This window comes from Haliotis asinina, chromosome 5 (genome assembly GCF_037392515.1).
Source record: "Haliotis asinina isolate JCU_RB_2024 chromosome 5, JCU_Hal_asi_v2, whole genome shotgun sequence".
Taxonomy (NCBI): Eukaryota; Metazoa; Mollusca; class Gastropoda; order Lepetellida; family Haliotidae; genus Haliotis; species Haliotis asinina.
The window spans coordinates 149,864-165,394 of record NC_090284.1 but is presented as its reverse complement, the minus strand read 5'-3'; the positions used below and the strand labels follow the sequence as shown (position 1 = coordinate 165,394).

At 41.0% G+C, this 15,531-nt stretch overlaps 1 protein-coding gene across 6 annotated transcripts in view; it reads right to left on the bottom strand.

Moving 5' to 3' along the window:
• The window catches only part of LOC137284447 (uncharacterized), a 133,392-nt gene that overhangs the window by 113,437 nt on the left and 4,424 nt on the right, over positions 1–15,531 (bottom strand). For 5 of the 6 annotated variants that reach the window (XR_010956904.1, XM_067816251.1, XM_067816252.1 and 2 more), the window contains exons 2-5: positions 7,378–7,485; positions 5,459–5,519; positions 4,923–4,974; positions 4,463–4,570 (exon numbers count right to left, since the gene is read on the bottom strand). Coding sequence is in view for 5 of the 6 variants with exons in the window: in XM_067816251.1 (XP_067672352.1) it covers positions 4,463–4,570; positions 4,923–4,974; positions 5,459–5,519; positions 7,378–7,485 (329 nt within the window). In the remaining variant the exon portion in view is untranslated. Of the gene's footprint in view, positions 1–4,462; positions 4,571–4,922; positions 4,975–5,285; positions 5,347–5,458; positions 5,520–7,377; positions 7,486–15,531 lie in introns of those variants that run through there. The other variant, XM_067816253.1, reaches the window with a different exon arrangement.

Sequence of the window (15,531 nt, the reverse complement as noted above, 5' to 3'; positions counted from 1 at the left end):
GGATTTACATCATGCCCTCAGCTGCTGGTGATTGTATGCAAGATTAGCCACAAATTAAAATGACAGAAATACTACGGCTAAGAAAAAATGGAAAATCAAATTTGACTTCGATTGTTTTGGGACTTGTGTACCCTCTCAGGAGGACAATAATTTTACAGTGCTTTAACCCCCCTCGAGGATACAGCCACTAACACTCTAAGTTACTAGTTCAAACTTCCTAGTATAAAATATATATATCTATTTACAATTCTTTCAGCAAATCTAATTCTTTTAAAAATGCAATAATTCTATAGGCGTAGAATAGCCCTTTGCCTTCAAAGCTGTCTGGAGATGAACCAGCCATGAAGATGAAATCGATGAGGGTCGGGGTGCAACTGATGGCTGTGAGGATGGCATAGTCCGGTAAAGGTAGCAGATTTTCGCTGGTGAGACTTTGCCACCAGGGCGTGACCAAAAGCAGACGAATCCTCCTTGTCCGTTTGAGTTTGGCTACAACTGCTGGAAGAAGAATAGGAGGCAGGAAGGCATAGGCATCGAGCCCTTCCCATCACAAAGACATGCATCGACTGCCCAAGCTTCCGGTTCTAGGATGGGAGACGCGAACAGAGACAACTGCCGATTGAGATTGGTCACAAATAGGTCTATTGGGGGGCGACAGTGATTGAGGCACAACAATTGAAAGGCTTCTGGGTGGAGCATCCATTCCATCGGGGATGGCTTGCTGGGTCTTGACACAACATCTGTGAGGACATTCCTGCACCCCATATATCATATGTCCAGCCCTTGCTATGATGTTGTTGTCATCCAGATGCCTGGCTAACTGAAACATCTGGTCCAATAGCTGCTGTGACCTGGTTGTGCCCTGATTGCGAATCATCCATACCACTGTGGAGCTGTCAGATGAAATCAACAGAATGGAATTCCTCAGAAGGGACATCCAATGATGTACTGCTAGGATCATTGCTTAAAATTATACAGTGGAAGCTGTCTAATTCGGACTCAATTGGGACCGACTTTTGTGTCCGAATTACAAGGAGTCCGAATTGGACTGGTGAGAGTCAAGAGTTAGCTCCCTTGACCAGAAGATACGCATGGATGGTACCTTTACCATCAAAACTGTAATTCTGTCAATAAATATCACCTCATCTTTTATAAATAGTTTACTGTTAGAATGCTCTGTCGTCCGGTGGTTGTCCGTAAGCACGAGCGCTAGAAGTGACGTACCATGTTTTCATTTTACTCGCCCTTGTATGGAAGCGCATGTGCTTCAATCTTCTCTACAGAAATCAACAAATACAACTTATCATTGGTTCAGGGATTTTGTCACTGATGAGAAATTACTGCAGTATCATCAAAATGACACTGAGTGAGTCGTGTGAGCTTGCTGAACTTCTTTGTTAATTCCTTTTGTTAATTGGTTATCATCACACCTGATAATCCGTTTGAAGTCGGTAATCAGCTAACTACAAAGCACTTCCGCCTCAGGCAGTCCCACTTGTCCAAGTTAATTAGTGACGTTTTCATAGTAAATTACCTTAAAGGGCGAAGATTTCTGTCCGAAATCTGAGTTATATGAAGTTCGAATTAGTTAGCCTATATGTAATGATAACTTCGTTAACTTCTGCCTGGACCAACAATTCGGTCCGAATTACATAGAAAACCGAACATCAATGGTCAAGTGTCTTGGGCTGACGTCAGAAGTCCTAACAGGGACTGCCACTCCCGAAGGGTCAAGGGATGAGCAAGGTCTCGACTTGCAAACTTGAGAATCTTCAACCACCAATCCTGAGGGATTCTGACAAGATTGGAGTGTGTCAGAAGCAACCCCCTATATAGGTCAACTCCTGCGATGGAACTACATGTGACTTCGCAACATTGATGATCCCCCCCAGTTGCTGTAGAAGACAAGCAGCAAAGTCCAGCTGTTTGCGTAGCAGCTGAAGGTCGAAGTTGTTCAGGAGGGAGTCGTCTATGTAGGGGTCAAACTCTTTACCCCTCAGATGTAGAAACCGGGACATTGGGGACGTAAGTGGGAGGACCCGCCATTGGTAATGAGAGCTGCTGAACACAAACCTCAGGAACTTTCTGTGCAGATGGAAAATTGGTACATGGAGGTAAGCATCCTGGAGGACTAGACTGGCTAGCCACACTCTGGGTGCTAGTTTGGCCCAAATCTGCTCGAGTGATATCAATCGGAAATGATGCGGTTCAACAGATAAAGTCTGTTGAATGCTGCCATATTGTGGATTATGTGTTTGAGTCTTTCTTGGGTACTTAAAAGATGGGTGAGTAGAACCCCGGGGACTGATGGGGATCTCGCACTGTATCTAATGCCTGTTTGGTTAATAATATTTGAATGTTTTCTGCTAACAGAGCATATATCTACTGCCTACAGGCGTCCGACTGAACTGGCACAACTGTGGGCGGGAGGACCCAGTCATGTTCCATATTATGTTCCATTCAGCTTCGAAGCACCGAGTTCTCTCCTCCATTAACTGGCATTGCAGATCATCCTCCCTAGAAATAGTGTGAAAGACATGATGGATTCTGTAAGATGAACTCAATGTGAGCATCGGCGTTGGTATTGGCGCTGGTGTGGAGGACGGCTTAGGCACAGGCTTCAGCATTGGCGTCAGCGTCGGCGTCAGCACCGTCGTCAGAGTTGGCACTGGAACAGTTCGGGGGGGGCACTGGTGACGGCAAGTTGGAGTCCAAAGTAGGCATCGGTGCTGGCGTCAGCATTGAATTAACATTAGGCAGTAGCAAGGAACGTAGTATTTTTTGCACCTCAGGATGAGAAAGCGCATCAGGTCTTGACAAGTCTACGACGGCACCGCCTAGCTGATGGTCCAGTGACCGTGCCATAGGCACTGCTGATTCCTGCGGGATCTCCAAGGCAGACGCTGAAGGAGGACATTGATCTGAAGTATCAATCAATGATCTGTCCCAATGATGAAGCTGGGGAGGACATCCTACGACGACGCTGTGTGAAGTGTTTCCTCTTAACTGCCAAGAAGGTCTTGAAACTGGTGGTTGACAAAGGCGCACAGTGACGGCAACACTGGTCCAAGGTGCAAGCAACCGTCGCACAATCGGGACACCATGGGTGCGAATCCTTGGCCGATTTCAGGACTTTACAAATAGTGACAAACTGGCGAGTCATGCACAAACACTGTAACATGCAAAAAGGGAAAAAAGTAACAATATTATGTTAATAAAAAAAACCTACACAAAAGTGTAGCAAAACACCCCTGCACATACAATAGGCATGCCACACTATGCAAAACAGATGAGCGACACAAGCAAGATGGCTGCCCCCAAAATGCAAGTGAAATGTGCCACAAAATACAACAAAATATACCAGCCATAAAGATAAACACAGTTGAAATATGCAGTACAAAGGAGAAGAAAGCCATGGAACTAGCAAACTCCCCAAATACCCGTACAACCAAGAACATGGGAAACATCCACATCGCAACTAATATCACGAGTAGCCAGGTAAGTGAAGAAACTTCATCTTTCCACATAAAAAAAGGGAATAAAAACCAAACATACCGATAAAAAGGTAACTTTTAATCACAAACGACAGGTGGTCTTAAGCAAACCAACAACACGTCCACACTTGAGGATGTTTGAAGTAAAAGTGAATTTTGGATGGCCCGTGCTTGCACGGGTACAGAGATCACATCACTTAAGTGCCTATACATTTGTCAATACATGAGGTAGCCTTTCATGGGAATCAACGACTGTTTGACCTCATTTAGCGAAGCTTGGGGTAATATGCATAAGACCTATGGTTAAACATTTATTATTTATTATAGCTACACTATGAACAGATATGAAATGAAATCCAACTTTATTTGCAGTTTGAAACCATAAGTGGAAATTATCTAGAAGTCCATAGACAAGTAAGACACTATTATTTGATTGCCTGTAATGAAAACTGACTTGTCACGGGCATATGCTGTTATTCTATATCAAGATAACTGCTATCTTGAATACATGACACTTTTTATGGATATCAACTTCTTTTTATTCTTCATGATGTTTCGGAACTACTTCTTGCTCCTTCATCAGGTGCTCCATTCTCATGATGAAGGAGCAACAATTAGCTCTGAAACATCATGTAAAGAAGAAAAAGAAATTGTTATCCATAACAAAAGTCAAGTATTCATGTTCGTTCAACTTCTAAATGCCTTTCAAACACTTCAACTGTTATCTCCTGGTCAACTTTCTAACATTCAGTTCTGATTTGATCTGTGGTAGACAAGACCAATGTAGTATTTACTTTGAAAAGGTGAAAATATTCCCAACTTGATCGTATTTGTAAATCACTCTAACAGGTACTGCTTTAAGAAGCGCAATCTTTGCATCCCAAATGTTAATGAACTAATCCTCAAGACAAAAACCTAGAAATGTCCCAAAACGCTGTCTGTGACTCATTATTGTAACAAACACTTACCTGTAACAGCTGCCTGTCATGACAGATGTGATGTACTATACAATCCAGCTTCTTCTTCACAAGACCTGCTCTGATGAACAAGCGTCCTTTCCCCTCCACTGTCTTCACCTGGAATACACACTTGAGCTATGTTTAAAAATGGACACAAATTAACAACAGAAGCAAACACATGAAAATGTAACATGTTCCTGAAACTATTGTTTGTGGAGTCATGACTTATACAACTACTACAGACATTGTTACACTGTTTCTGCAGATGCATTCTTACTTCTTGGAAGGTCCTAGAGACTACAAAGTGAAGAATTACCAGTTTAGAAAACCTAATCACAATACAGACATTACAAGTTCTCTCAGTATAATGAATCACTTCTGGCTACTGTTCAAACTGGAAGCAAATTGCAAGCTATACTGTTTGCAAGTCTTTCCATGTCTGAACACCCAGACACAACCATATACTCACCTTGTGGCAGTTTCGGACATAATCAATGACTTGTTCCAGTACTGGGTTGGAACTGGAAGGAACACAAGTAGTATCAGCAGATGTTGTTGAAACCTAAATCTCATTGGACATCTCCATACTTACCATACATGTTATTTCATGCAATATATGTCAAAATAGATTCCATCTGTTAACTCTAGTACTAACTTCAACATTGCTAAGCCAAGTCAGGATATCAGTAAGCAAGTTCCAAATGTATGATATGTTAGAAATGTTTCTGATTGGATGAACTATGAATCTCCTAACTTTAAATTTAACATGTGTTTATATCAAATGATTGGTCTAAAAAGATGAAAAATAAAGAAGAATCATAGATATAATCACATCATGTTATGCAACTCTGCCCTATCTGCCCTGCCAGTGAAGCCTACTTGTAGTCCTTGGGTAGGCGGAAGATCTGTCTGGGTAGGTGGACTTGTTCTGTTTACCTGCCGAGTGTGAGAACACGCAGGTTAGACATGATGGCATCTGCCCCTGGGATAGGCTGAGGTACTTACCAGTGAGATACTCTGTTGATCCATGTCCAGAAGTCACAGCGACTAAACCATCCACTGTTATCTGAAACACCAACATATCACCGAGTCCAGCGAATCAATAACTCATGTATAAGGCCTGTAATACAGTACAAAACACACATGTATCAGTAGAAATCACATGTGTATAAGTGTAAGTCACACACATGTATCAGTACAAATCTCACACATGTTATATCTACACGAAAAATGTGATCAGTACCATTCACATGCATCCTAGGCATCATTAATAAAGGGTAAAATTGTATATAACACATGTAAACGAAAGTTTATCAGAAATACTAGCACTCACAGTACTATCATAATGTTTAATGTGTTGACAAACATAACACATCATGATGTGCAGACAAAAATACACTCAATATCTTGTGTACCCTCCTCACGCATCCAATGCACAGGTGCCCCTTGCACTCATGGTTCATCAGGGCTCCAGATAAGGGCTGTATAGGAGTATGTACGGATAAAAAATATGCACGATATGGTAAGAAAAAAATCAGAAAAAGTAGCAGATACGTACCACAGAAATGGTGTATGGTCTTAGAATCAATTACGGACATGTTTATCTGAGAAAGGTTCGCTTTATTGTTTAGTGACCTGTTTACACAAGAGTAGCAATGTTTCGGTGTAGATATGAAATGAAACACAAGATTACTGACACACCATCTAATTCCATTCAGTATTCTAGATGTACTTTTAACTTTTCCCAGTACTCTTATATTGAAAAGATAAGGGGTACATACTCCTCATGTTGAAAAATTATATGAAGCCCTTGTCCATATCAAGTTCATATAGAAAGTTTGCAGAATTCCTTCCCCTATTTGATGTCTGCGGAATTCTGGGAGATCCACTGGTGACGTGTGTACACATGTCAACCAATTACATCAGAGGCATGCTAAATTGGGTTGAATTCTGTGAGCATGCTAGCAACTCCATCCCTCCCTCTCTACACTCTGCTGCCTAAGGAATTCCAGGACAATCCTGGATCTATGATTCCTAGCGTTGTCATCTTGCAGTAAAGAGAGTCAGCCATGAAAGCCATGCATAGCTTGCAGGAATGGAAAAGGAGAACTGCTATGGGTGCCAGAATTTTGCCCAGATAACGCTGTCCGTTAACATTACCGAAGACCACATGCAGTGGGTTATGTCCAGTAGGAGTTATCCATGCCCAAACTGTGACTGACCCCTCAACAAATCGGTTATGTGTGGTCACAGTTGCATCTGTGATTTGCTCAAACAATAAATTGCCTGCTCATCATCATGAAAGGACAAACTGAATCTGCACGTTCATTCAGCAAGTGTCAAAAAGAGGTGATTTCAATTTGGTATGAATGACACAGTGAATGTCCGTGAAAAAGCATCAGTGCATCTATATTGTCCTCCACATTCCAAGGAGTGACTTGCACATGCTAATCATTGATATTAACATCACTGAATAGTATGTGTCGGATGTTTAAGAATGTAATAATAACATTTCAATGGCCTGATGTGTTACTGTTAAGTACGTTTGAAGAACATTCAAACATTTCAAACAAAAATGAAGATTTTACAACTTTTAAGAAATAGTTTTAACAATAGTTTGAGCCTTCATTAGTGACACTAAGTATATGCATCTTAACGCAAGACCTGTGATCAGTACAACTGACACATCTACAAGAGACCTGTTGTCAAAGCACCCAGGGCACAGTATTGTACCTCATGCGCCAGCTCCCTGGCAATATTTCTGTGAATCCTTAACATAAAGTCCTGTATCCAAACAGCTGCATATTCTGTATGTGTTAGTGTCAGCATATTTAGTATCCATGTTATCGAGAAACCAACCAACATGTCTACACATGAATTTCAACTTAACTTATTTCCTTACTGAACTAGCTATAATTACTTACTCATTAATCCACATCGAAAAATATCTTCCAGTGCTCGACAAAACGTTACCAACTTGATATTTGAATCCCTGATGATGCTCTGCTCATTGTGCAGGTCCAGTAAGGCTCCTGAAATGGAGAAGAATTTTTCTAAACAGACCATGTCACTGACGGCTGGGGACTCCTTAAACCCCCCTACCTCTATAAGTTCATGGTTCATTTTGATACACATCAAGTGGCAAGGTTTGGGATGGGTATCATGGACAACAGGGATGGGTGACATGGAGATATGGGTTGAAATGGGTAACATGGATGGCAGAGTTGGGATGGGTAACATGGATGGCAGGGTTGGGATTGGTAACATGGATGGCAGTGTTGGGATGGGTAACATGGACAGCAGGGTTGGGATGGGTAACATGGATGGCAGGGTTGGGATGGGTAACATGGACAGTAGGGTTGGGATGGGTAACACGGATGGCAGGGTTGGGATGGGTAACATGGACAGCAGGGTTGGGATGGGTAACATGGACAGTAGGGTTGGGATGGGTAACATGTACAGCAGGGTTGGGATGGGTAACATGGACAGCAGGGTTGGGATGGGTAACATGGACAGCAGGGTTGGGATGGGTAACATGGACAGTAGGGTTGGGATGGGTAACATGTACAGCAGGGTTGGGATGGGTAACATGGACAGCAGGGTTGGGATGGGAAACATGGACAGCAGGGTTGGGATGGGTAACATGGACAGTAGGGTTGGGATGGGTAACATGTACAGCAGGGTTGGGATGGGTAACATGGACAGCAGGGTTGGGATGGGTAACATGGACAGCAGGGTTGGGATGGGTAACATGGACAGCAGGGTTGGGATGGGTAACATGAACAGTAGGGTTGGGATGGGTAACACGGACAGCAGGGTTGGGATGGGTAACATGGACAGTAGGGTTGGGATGGGTAACATGTACAGCAGGGTTGGGATGGGTAACATGTACAGCAGGGTTGGGATGGGTAACATAGAGTTGGGTTGGAATGGGTAACATGGATGGCAGGGTTGGGATGGGTAACATGTACAGCAGGGTTGAGATGGGTAACATGGACAGCATGGATGATGAAGGTTATACACATCAGCAAGTAAGACGTTTTGTACCCAGCTCAGACTCCCACAGCAGTTTGCTGACTTCAGTTATAGATACTTACTGCCAATCGCTGCATCAGTCACTACACATAGTTACCCATCAAGTTGAGATCATTCACTGGAACTTCAGTCACACGATGCTGCAGCTCATATTCATATCTACATCACACGGCTCACTGAACATTCATCTCATACATCCATAGCACAGTCACTCATTTTGCTGAAGCCACTCCCAGAAGCAAGACACTGGTTCCACGTACAGACTGTACCCTGCTGTCGCCCCCCTACACAGTCAGCTTTGCCAACAGGCCATGGAAGCCATAAGGGTAAGGGAAATATAACTCAAAAACATCATTCTAAAAGAAATAAAATATGTCACTGATAACTTGTCTGTGTAAGACAAGATGTAATGTGCTGAATATTGAGTTGAGATAAGTGAAGTTCTGAACCACACAACATGCAACATTTATATTCAACTGTCAGATAGAAGACTTTTGGCTTCAAACTCATTGAAGTATCAATATTTTCATGACCAACACAAATGCATTTACACACCAAATATACAGGAAACTAGAGTTCTTGTGTGACTATGAACTGGCAAGACAAGCATCAATCATTACTTTCTGACCTTCACCCTTTTTAAGGTGATGTCTTAAAATGCCAACCAATTCAAAGGATAGGACTGTGTACACAAAGTAACAGGAATGATGTATTTTTCAGTATTCTCCATTAATATCTACTCCATGTCATCACACTGTCAAGTCATTTACTCCCAAACTTACACATGGTGAAATATTTGACAACTACTGTAAATGGTCACAATGATAATACACTGATATTCCTAGTGTGGAAGTCCATCCACACTGAAGCATACAGAAACATCATTACTACTCCACCTAGAGGATGACTGGGCATATGAATTTCTTTCTGAACTGACAACTGACTGACTTCAGACAATATGGCAATGTTTAGTTACAGAAGTAATGGTAGCCATGGCTGTCAGAATCAGAATATTTCAGTGTCTTTCAATGTATACAACACGTAAAGATGACAGTTATATATGTCCAACACTAGCTATTTGGGATAAGTTGACCTTTGACTTGAGGCTTCTAAAACCCCTGCCTATAAATACACTCATCTGCAACTTACAATAAGCCACATGACATCCTTGATCCAGTAAATTACCTCCGAAACAACAGCCTGCTACCAAATGTGATCCATCACAAATACCATTCAAAACACTAAACATTGTAACCCAAAAATAATTATTACTTAATTCTGGCTGGCTGTGGCAAGACTAATCAGGGCTATTGACGCCTGATATCCCTGGCAGGTTTTGGAGATTACAGGAAACCATCTCGTCATACAAGCAAGTCCTGATTGCTTAATTGCGTTGTAAAGATATATGTTGAAAGAAAACAGCAGTGAATACATGACATATGTGTAACGTCTTACATATGTAACGTTTCTATTGTACTTTCTCTTGTAGACTTTTGGTGGCATGTACATATGCATTTTCCTAACACATTTGCATTCTTTGTATGTAAGACATGCTTAAACAAATTGTCCATCTCATATCATTCTGTGAGGTTAAATTGTTCAAAACATCTATGTCAATGGTAGTAAAGAAGCACATGCTTAATAATCTTCAATGAAAGAAGCATTTTCGCTGATACATTGCTTGTGTATAATGAATATTTTAAAGGTCACATGCAACATAAAATACAACTTTGCAGATTCTGATACCTTTCGGTATGCACTTACCGAAACAAATCACAAATGCCAATTCAACCTATAAAACATGATGAAAACAAAGCCCGCGAAATCGGAGTTCAAACGATTCACTACATTACAGGTGTATGTGAAAGATGTTTTTGAAGAAATAACTAGAAACACTCAAACAATCGCATATAGCATTTCAATGGCAGATCAGAACAGATCGGTGAAGTGTCATAATTTTCACACACCTCAATTACACGCTAACAAGTTTTTAAGTCATAAAACTGTCATTATTACTTGCAAATACCTTTCAAGTAAAGGTATGTTTTCCTTCTAAAAATTAAACGAATGTGTGAAAGAAGTTTGTATCGGGACAATTTAGTCTATCTTCGCGGTGAATTGAGAATAGAAGCCAGTGAGTTATAACATACAGAATTGAAACTTTACTACAAATCTACTGTTCTAATATGGACACTAATATCAATTATTTCACTTAAACTGAAGAGACAAAATAAGTTAACCTATCTTCTACAACTAGGATTTCAATTGTTACTACACTCACCGAACTTAATCAGCTGTTGAAAATACACCAGGCTCAATCTTAAATACTACGCTGCCACCATATTGGCTACACTGGTTACGTAACGGCCCGAGACATGTTCAGCGGCTTTTCGAGGAGTTTACTCTCGCCCTCTATATAGGCTCCCTGATATAACACATAAAATCTGTGAGGTGGAGGTCTAGCAATACAGATATCTGATTGGTCACACATATAACGCATAAAATCCTGTGAGGTGGAGGTCTAGCAATATAAGTATCTGATTGGTCACACATACAACCTATAAAGTCCTGTGGGGTGGAGGTCTAGCAATACAGGTAACTGATTGGTCACACATATAACCTATAAAGTCCTGTGAGGTGGAGGTCTAGCAATACAGGTAGCGGTCTAGGAATACAGGTAACTGACTGGTCAAACATATAACACATATAATCTGTGAGGTGGAGGTCTAACGTTATAAAATCTGTGAGGTGGAGGTCTAGCAATACAGGTAACTGATTGGTCACACACATAACATATAAAATCTGTGAGGTGGAGGTCTAGCAATACAGGTAACTGATTGGTCACACATATAACCTATAAAGTCCTGTGAGGTGGAGGTCTAGCAATACAGGTAGCGGTCTAGGAATACAGGTAACTGACTGGTCAAACATATAACACATATAATCTGTGAGGTGGAGGTCTAACGTTATAAAATCTGTGAGGTGGAGGTCTAGCAATACAGGTAACTGATTGGTCACACACATAACATATAAAATCTGTGAGGTGGAGGTCTAGCAATACAGGTAACTGATTGGTCACACATATAACATATAAAATCTGTGAGGTGGAGGTCTAGCAATACAGGTAACTGATTGGTCACACATATAACCTATAAAGTCCTGTGAGGTGGAGGTCTAGCAATACAGGTAACTGATTGGTCACACATATAACCTATAAAGTCCTGTGAGGTGGAGGTCTAGCAATACAGGTAGCGGTCTAGGAATACAGGTAACTGACTGGTCAAACATATAACACATATAATCTGTGAGGTGGAGGTCTAACGTTATAAAATCTGTGAGGTGGAGGTCTAGCAATACAGGTAACTGATTGGTCACACACATAACATATAAAATCTGTGAGGTGGAGGTCTAGCAATACAGGTAACTGATTGGTCACACACATAACATATAAAATCTGTGAGGTGGAGGTCTAGCAATACAGGTAACTGATTGGTCACACATATAACCTATAAAGTCCTGTGAGGTGGAGGTCTAGCAATACAGGTAGCGGTCTAGGAATACAGGTAACTGACTGGTCAAACATATAACACATATAATCTGTGAGGTGGAGGTCTAACGTTATAAAATCTGTGAGGTGGAGGTCTAGCAATACAGGTAACTGATTGGTCACACACATAACATATAAAATCTGTGAGGTGGAGGTCTAGCAATACAGGTAACTGATTGGTCACACATATAACATATAAAATCTGTGAGGTGGAGGTCTAGCAATACAGGTAACAGATTGGTCACACATATAACCTATAAAGTCCTGTGAGGTGGAGGTCTAGCAATACAGGTAACTGATTGGTCACACATATAACCTATAAAGTCCTGTGAGGTGGAGGTCTAGCAATACAGGTAGCGGTCTAGGAATACAGGTAACTGACTGGTCAAACATATAACACATATAATCTGTGAGGTGGAGGTCTAACGTTATAAAATCTGTGAGGTGGAGGTCTAGCAATACAGGTAACTGATTGGTCACACACATAACATATAAAATCTGTGAGGTGGAGGTCTAGCAATACAGGTAACTGATTGGTCACACATATAACATATAAAATCTGTGAGGTGGAGGTCTAGCAGTACAGGTATCTGATTGGTCACACATATAACATATTAAGTCCTGTGAGGTGCAGGTCTAGCAATACAGGTATCTGATTGGTCACACATATAACATATAAAATCTGTGAGGTGGAGGTCTAGCAATGCAGGTAACTGACTGGTCATACATACAACATATAAAGTCATGTGAGGTGGAGGTCTAGCAATACAGGTAACTGATTGGTCACACATATAACATATAAAATCTGTGAGGTGGAGGTCTGGCAATACAGGTAACTGATTGGTCACACATATAACATATAAAATCTGTGAGGTGGAGGTCTAGCAATGCGGGTAACTGACTGGTCATACATACAACATATAAAGTCCTGTGAGGTGGAGGTCTGGCAATACAGGTAACTGACTGGTCATACATATAACATATAAAATCTGTGAGGTGGAGGTCTAGCAATACAGGTAACTGATTGGTCACACATATAACATATAAAATCTGTGAGGTGGAGGTCTAGCAGTACAGGTATCTGATTGGTCACACATATAACATATAAAATCTGTGAGGTGCAGGTCTAGCAATACAGGTAACTGACTGGTCACATATATAACATATAAAATCTGTGAGGTGGAGGTCTAGCAATACAGGTAACTGATTGGTCACACATATAACATATAAAATCTGTGAGGTGGAGGTCTAGCAGTACAGGTATCTGATTGGTCACACATATAACATATAAAATCTGTGAGGTGGAGGTCTGGCAATACAGGTAACTGATTGGTCACACATATAACATATAAAATCTGTGAGGTGCAGGTCTAGCAATACAGGTAACTGACTGGTCACACACATAACATATAAAATCTGTGAGGTGGAGGTCTAGCAATACAGGTAACTGATTGGTCACATATATAACACATAAAGTCCTGTGAGGTGGAGGTCTGGCAATACAGGTAACTGACTGGTCACACATATAACATATAAAATCTGTGAGGTGGAGGTCTAGCAATACAGGTAACTGACTGGTCACACACATAACATATAAAATCTGTGAGGTGGAGGTCTAGCAATACAGGTAACTGATTGGTCACATATATAACACATAAAGTCCTGTGAGGTGGAGGTCTGGCAATACAGGTAACTGACTGGTCACACATATAACATATAAAATCTGTGAGGTGGAGGTCTGGCAATACAGGTAACTGACTGGTCACACACATAACATATAAAATCTGTGAGGTGGAGGTCTAGCAATACAGGTAACTGACTGGTCACATATATAACACATAAAGTCCTGTGAGGTGGAGGTCTGGCAATACAGGTAACCGACTGGTCATACATATAACATATAAAATCTGTGAGGTGGAGGTCTAGCAATACAGGTAACTGATTGGTCACACATATAACATATAAAATCTGTGAGGTGGAGGTCTAGCAGTACAGGTATCTGATTGGTCACACATATAACATATAAAATCTGTGAGGTGGAGGTCTGGCAATACAGGTAACTGATTGGTCACACATATAACATATCAAATCTGTGAGGTGGAGGTCTGGCAATACAGGTATCTGATTGGTCACACATATAACATATAAAATCTGTGAGGTGGAGGTCTGGCAATACAGGTAACTGATTGGTCACACATATAACATATAAAATCTGTGAGGTGCAGGTCTAGCAATACAGGTAACTGACTGGTCACACACATAACATATAAAATCTGTGAGGTGGAGGTCTAGCAATACAGGTAACTGATTGGTCACATATATAACACATAAAGTCCTGTGAGGTGGAGGTCTGGCAATACAGGTAACTGACTGGTCACACATATAACATATAAAATCTGTGAGGTGGAGGTCTGGCAATACAGGTAACTGACTGGTCACACACATAACATATAAAATCTGTGAGGTGGAGGTCTAGCAATACAGGTAACTGATTGGTCACATATATAACACATAAAGTCCTGTGAGGTGGAGGTCTGGCAATACAGGTAACTGACTGGTCACACATATAACATATAAAATCTGTGAGGTGGAGGTCTGGCAATACAGGTAACTGACTGGTCACACACATAACATATAAAATCTGTGAGGTGGAGGTCTAGCAATACAGGTAACTGACTGGTCACATATATAACACATAAAGTCCTGTGAGGTGGAGGTCTGGCAATACAGGTAACCGACTGGTCACACATATAACATATAAAATCTGTGAGGTGGAGGTCTGGCAATACAGGTAACTGATTGGTCACACATATAACATATAAAATCTGTGAGGTGCAGGTCTGGCAATACAGGTAACTGATTGGTCATAGATACATAAAATCTGTGAGGTGGAGGTCTAGCTATACACATAACTGATTGATCACACATACAACATATAAAATCTGTGAGGTTTAGGTCTAGCAGTACAGGTAGCCGATTGGTCATAGATACATAAAATCTGTGAATTGGAGGTCTAGCAATACAGGTAACTGATTGGTCACACATACAACACATAAAATCTGTGAGGTGGAGGTCTAGCAAAGCAGGTAACTGATTGGTCACACATACAACATATAAAGTCCTGTGAGTTTTGGTTTTACAGATGGTCCAGACACAAAACATATGTCAGGGTTAGGGTTAAATCTAACCCTGTAATCCTGTGAGATGGAACTTAGTTTGGGTTTTAACTGACAAGACACACATTAAACATGTTATCAAGTGTTATCCTGTGACACAAGAAGAAAACATATTATCCTGTATGTCATGTGTTTAGCAAACTGATTAAGTATTTATGTAAGCTTCAAATACCCAAAGGCAAGCATTGCACAAGCGGTTTAATCAGTAGTTTTGTTGACAATGGAAATCCAGAAATTCAGTGATAGAAAAAGCAAATAAACATCAATATTTTTTACCTGAGATCGTTAACACCACTTCATGATGCAAAATCAACTGCCTA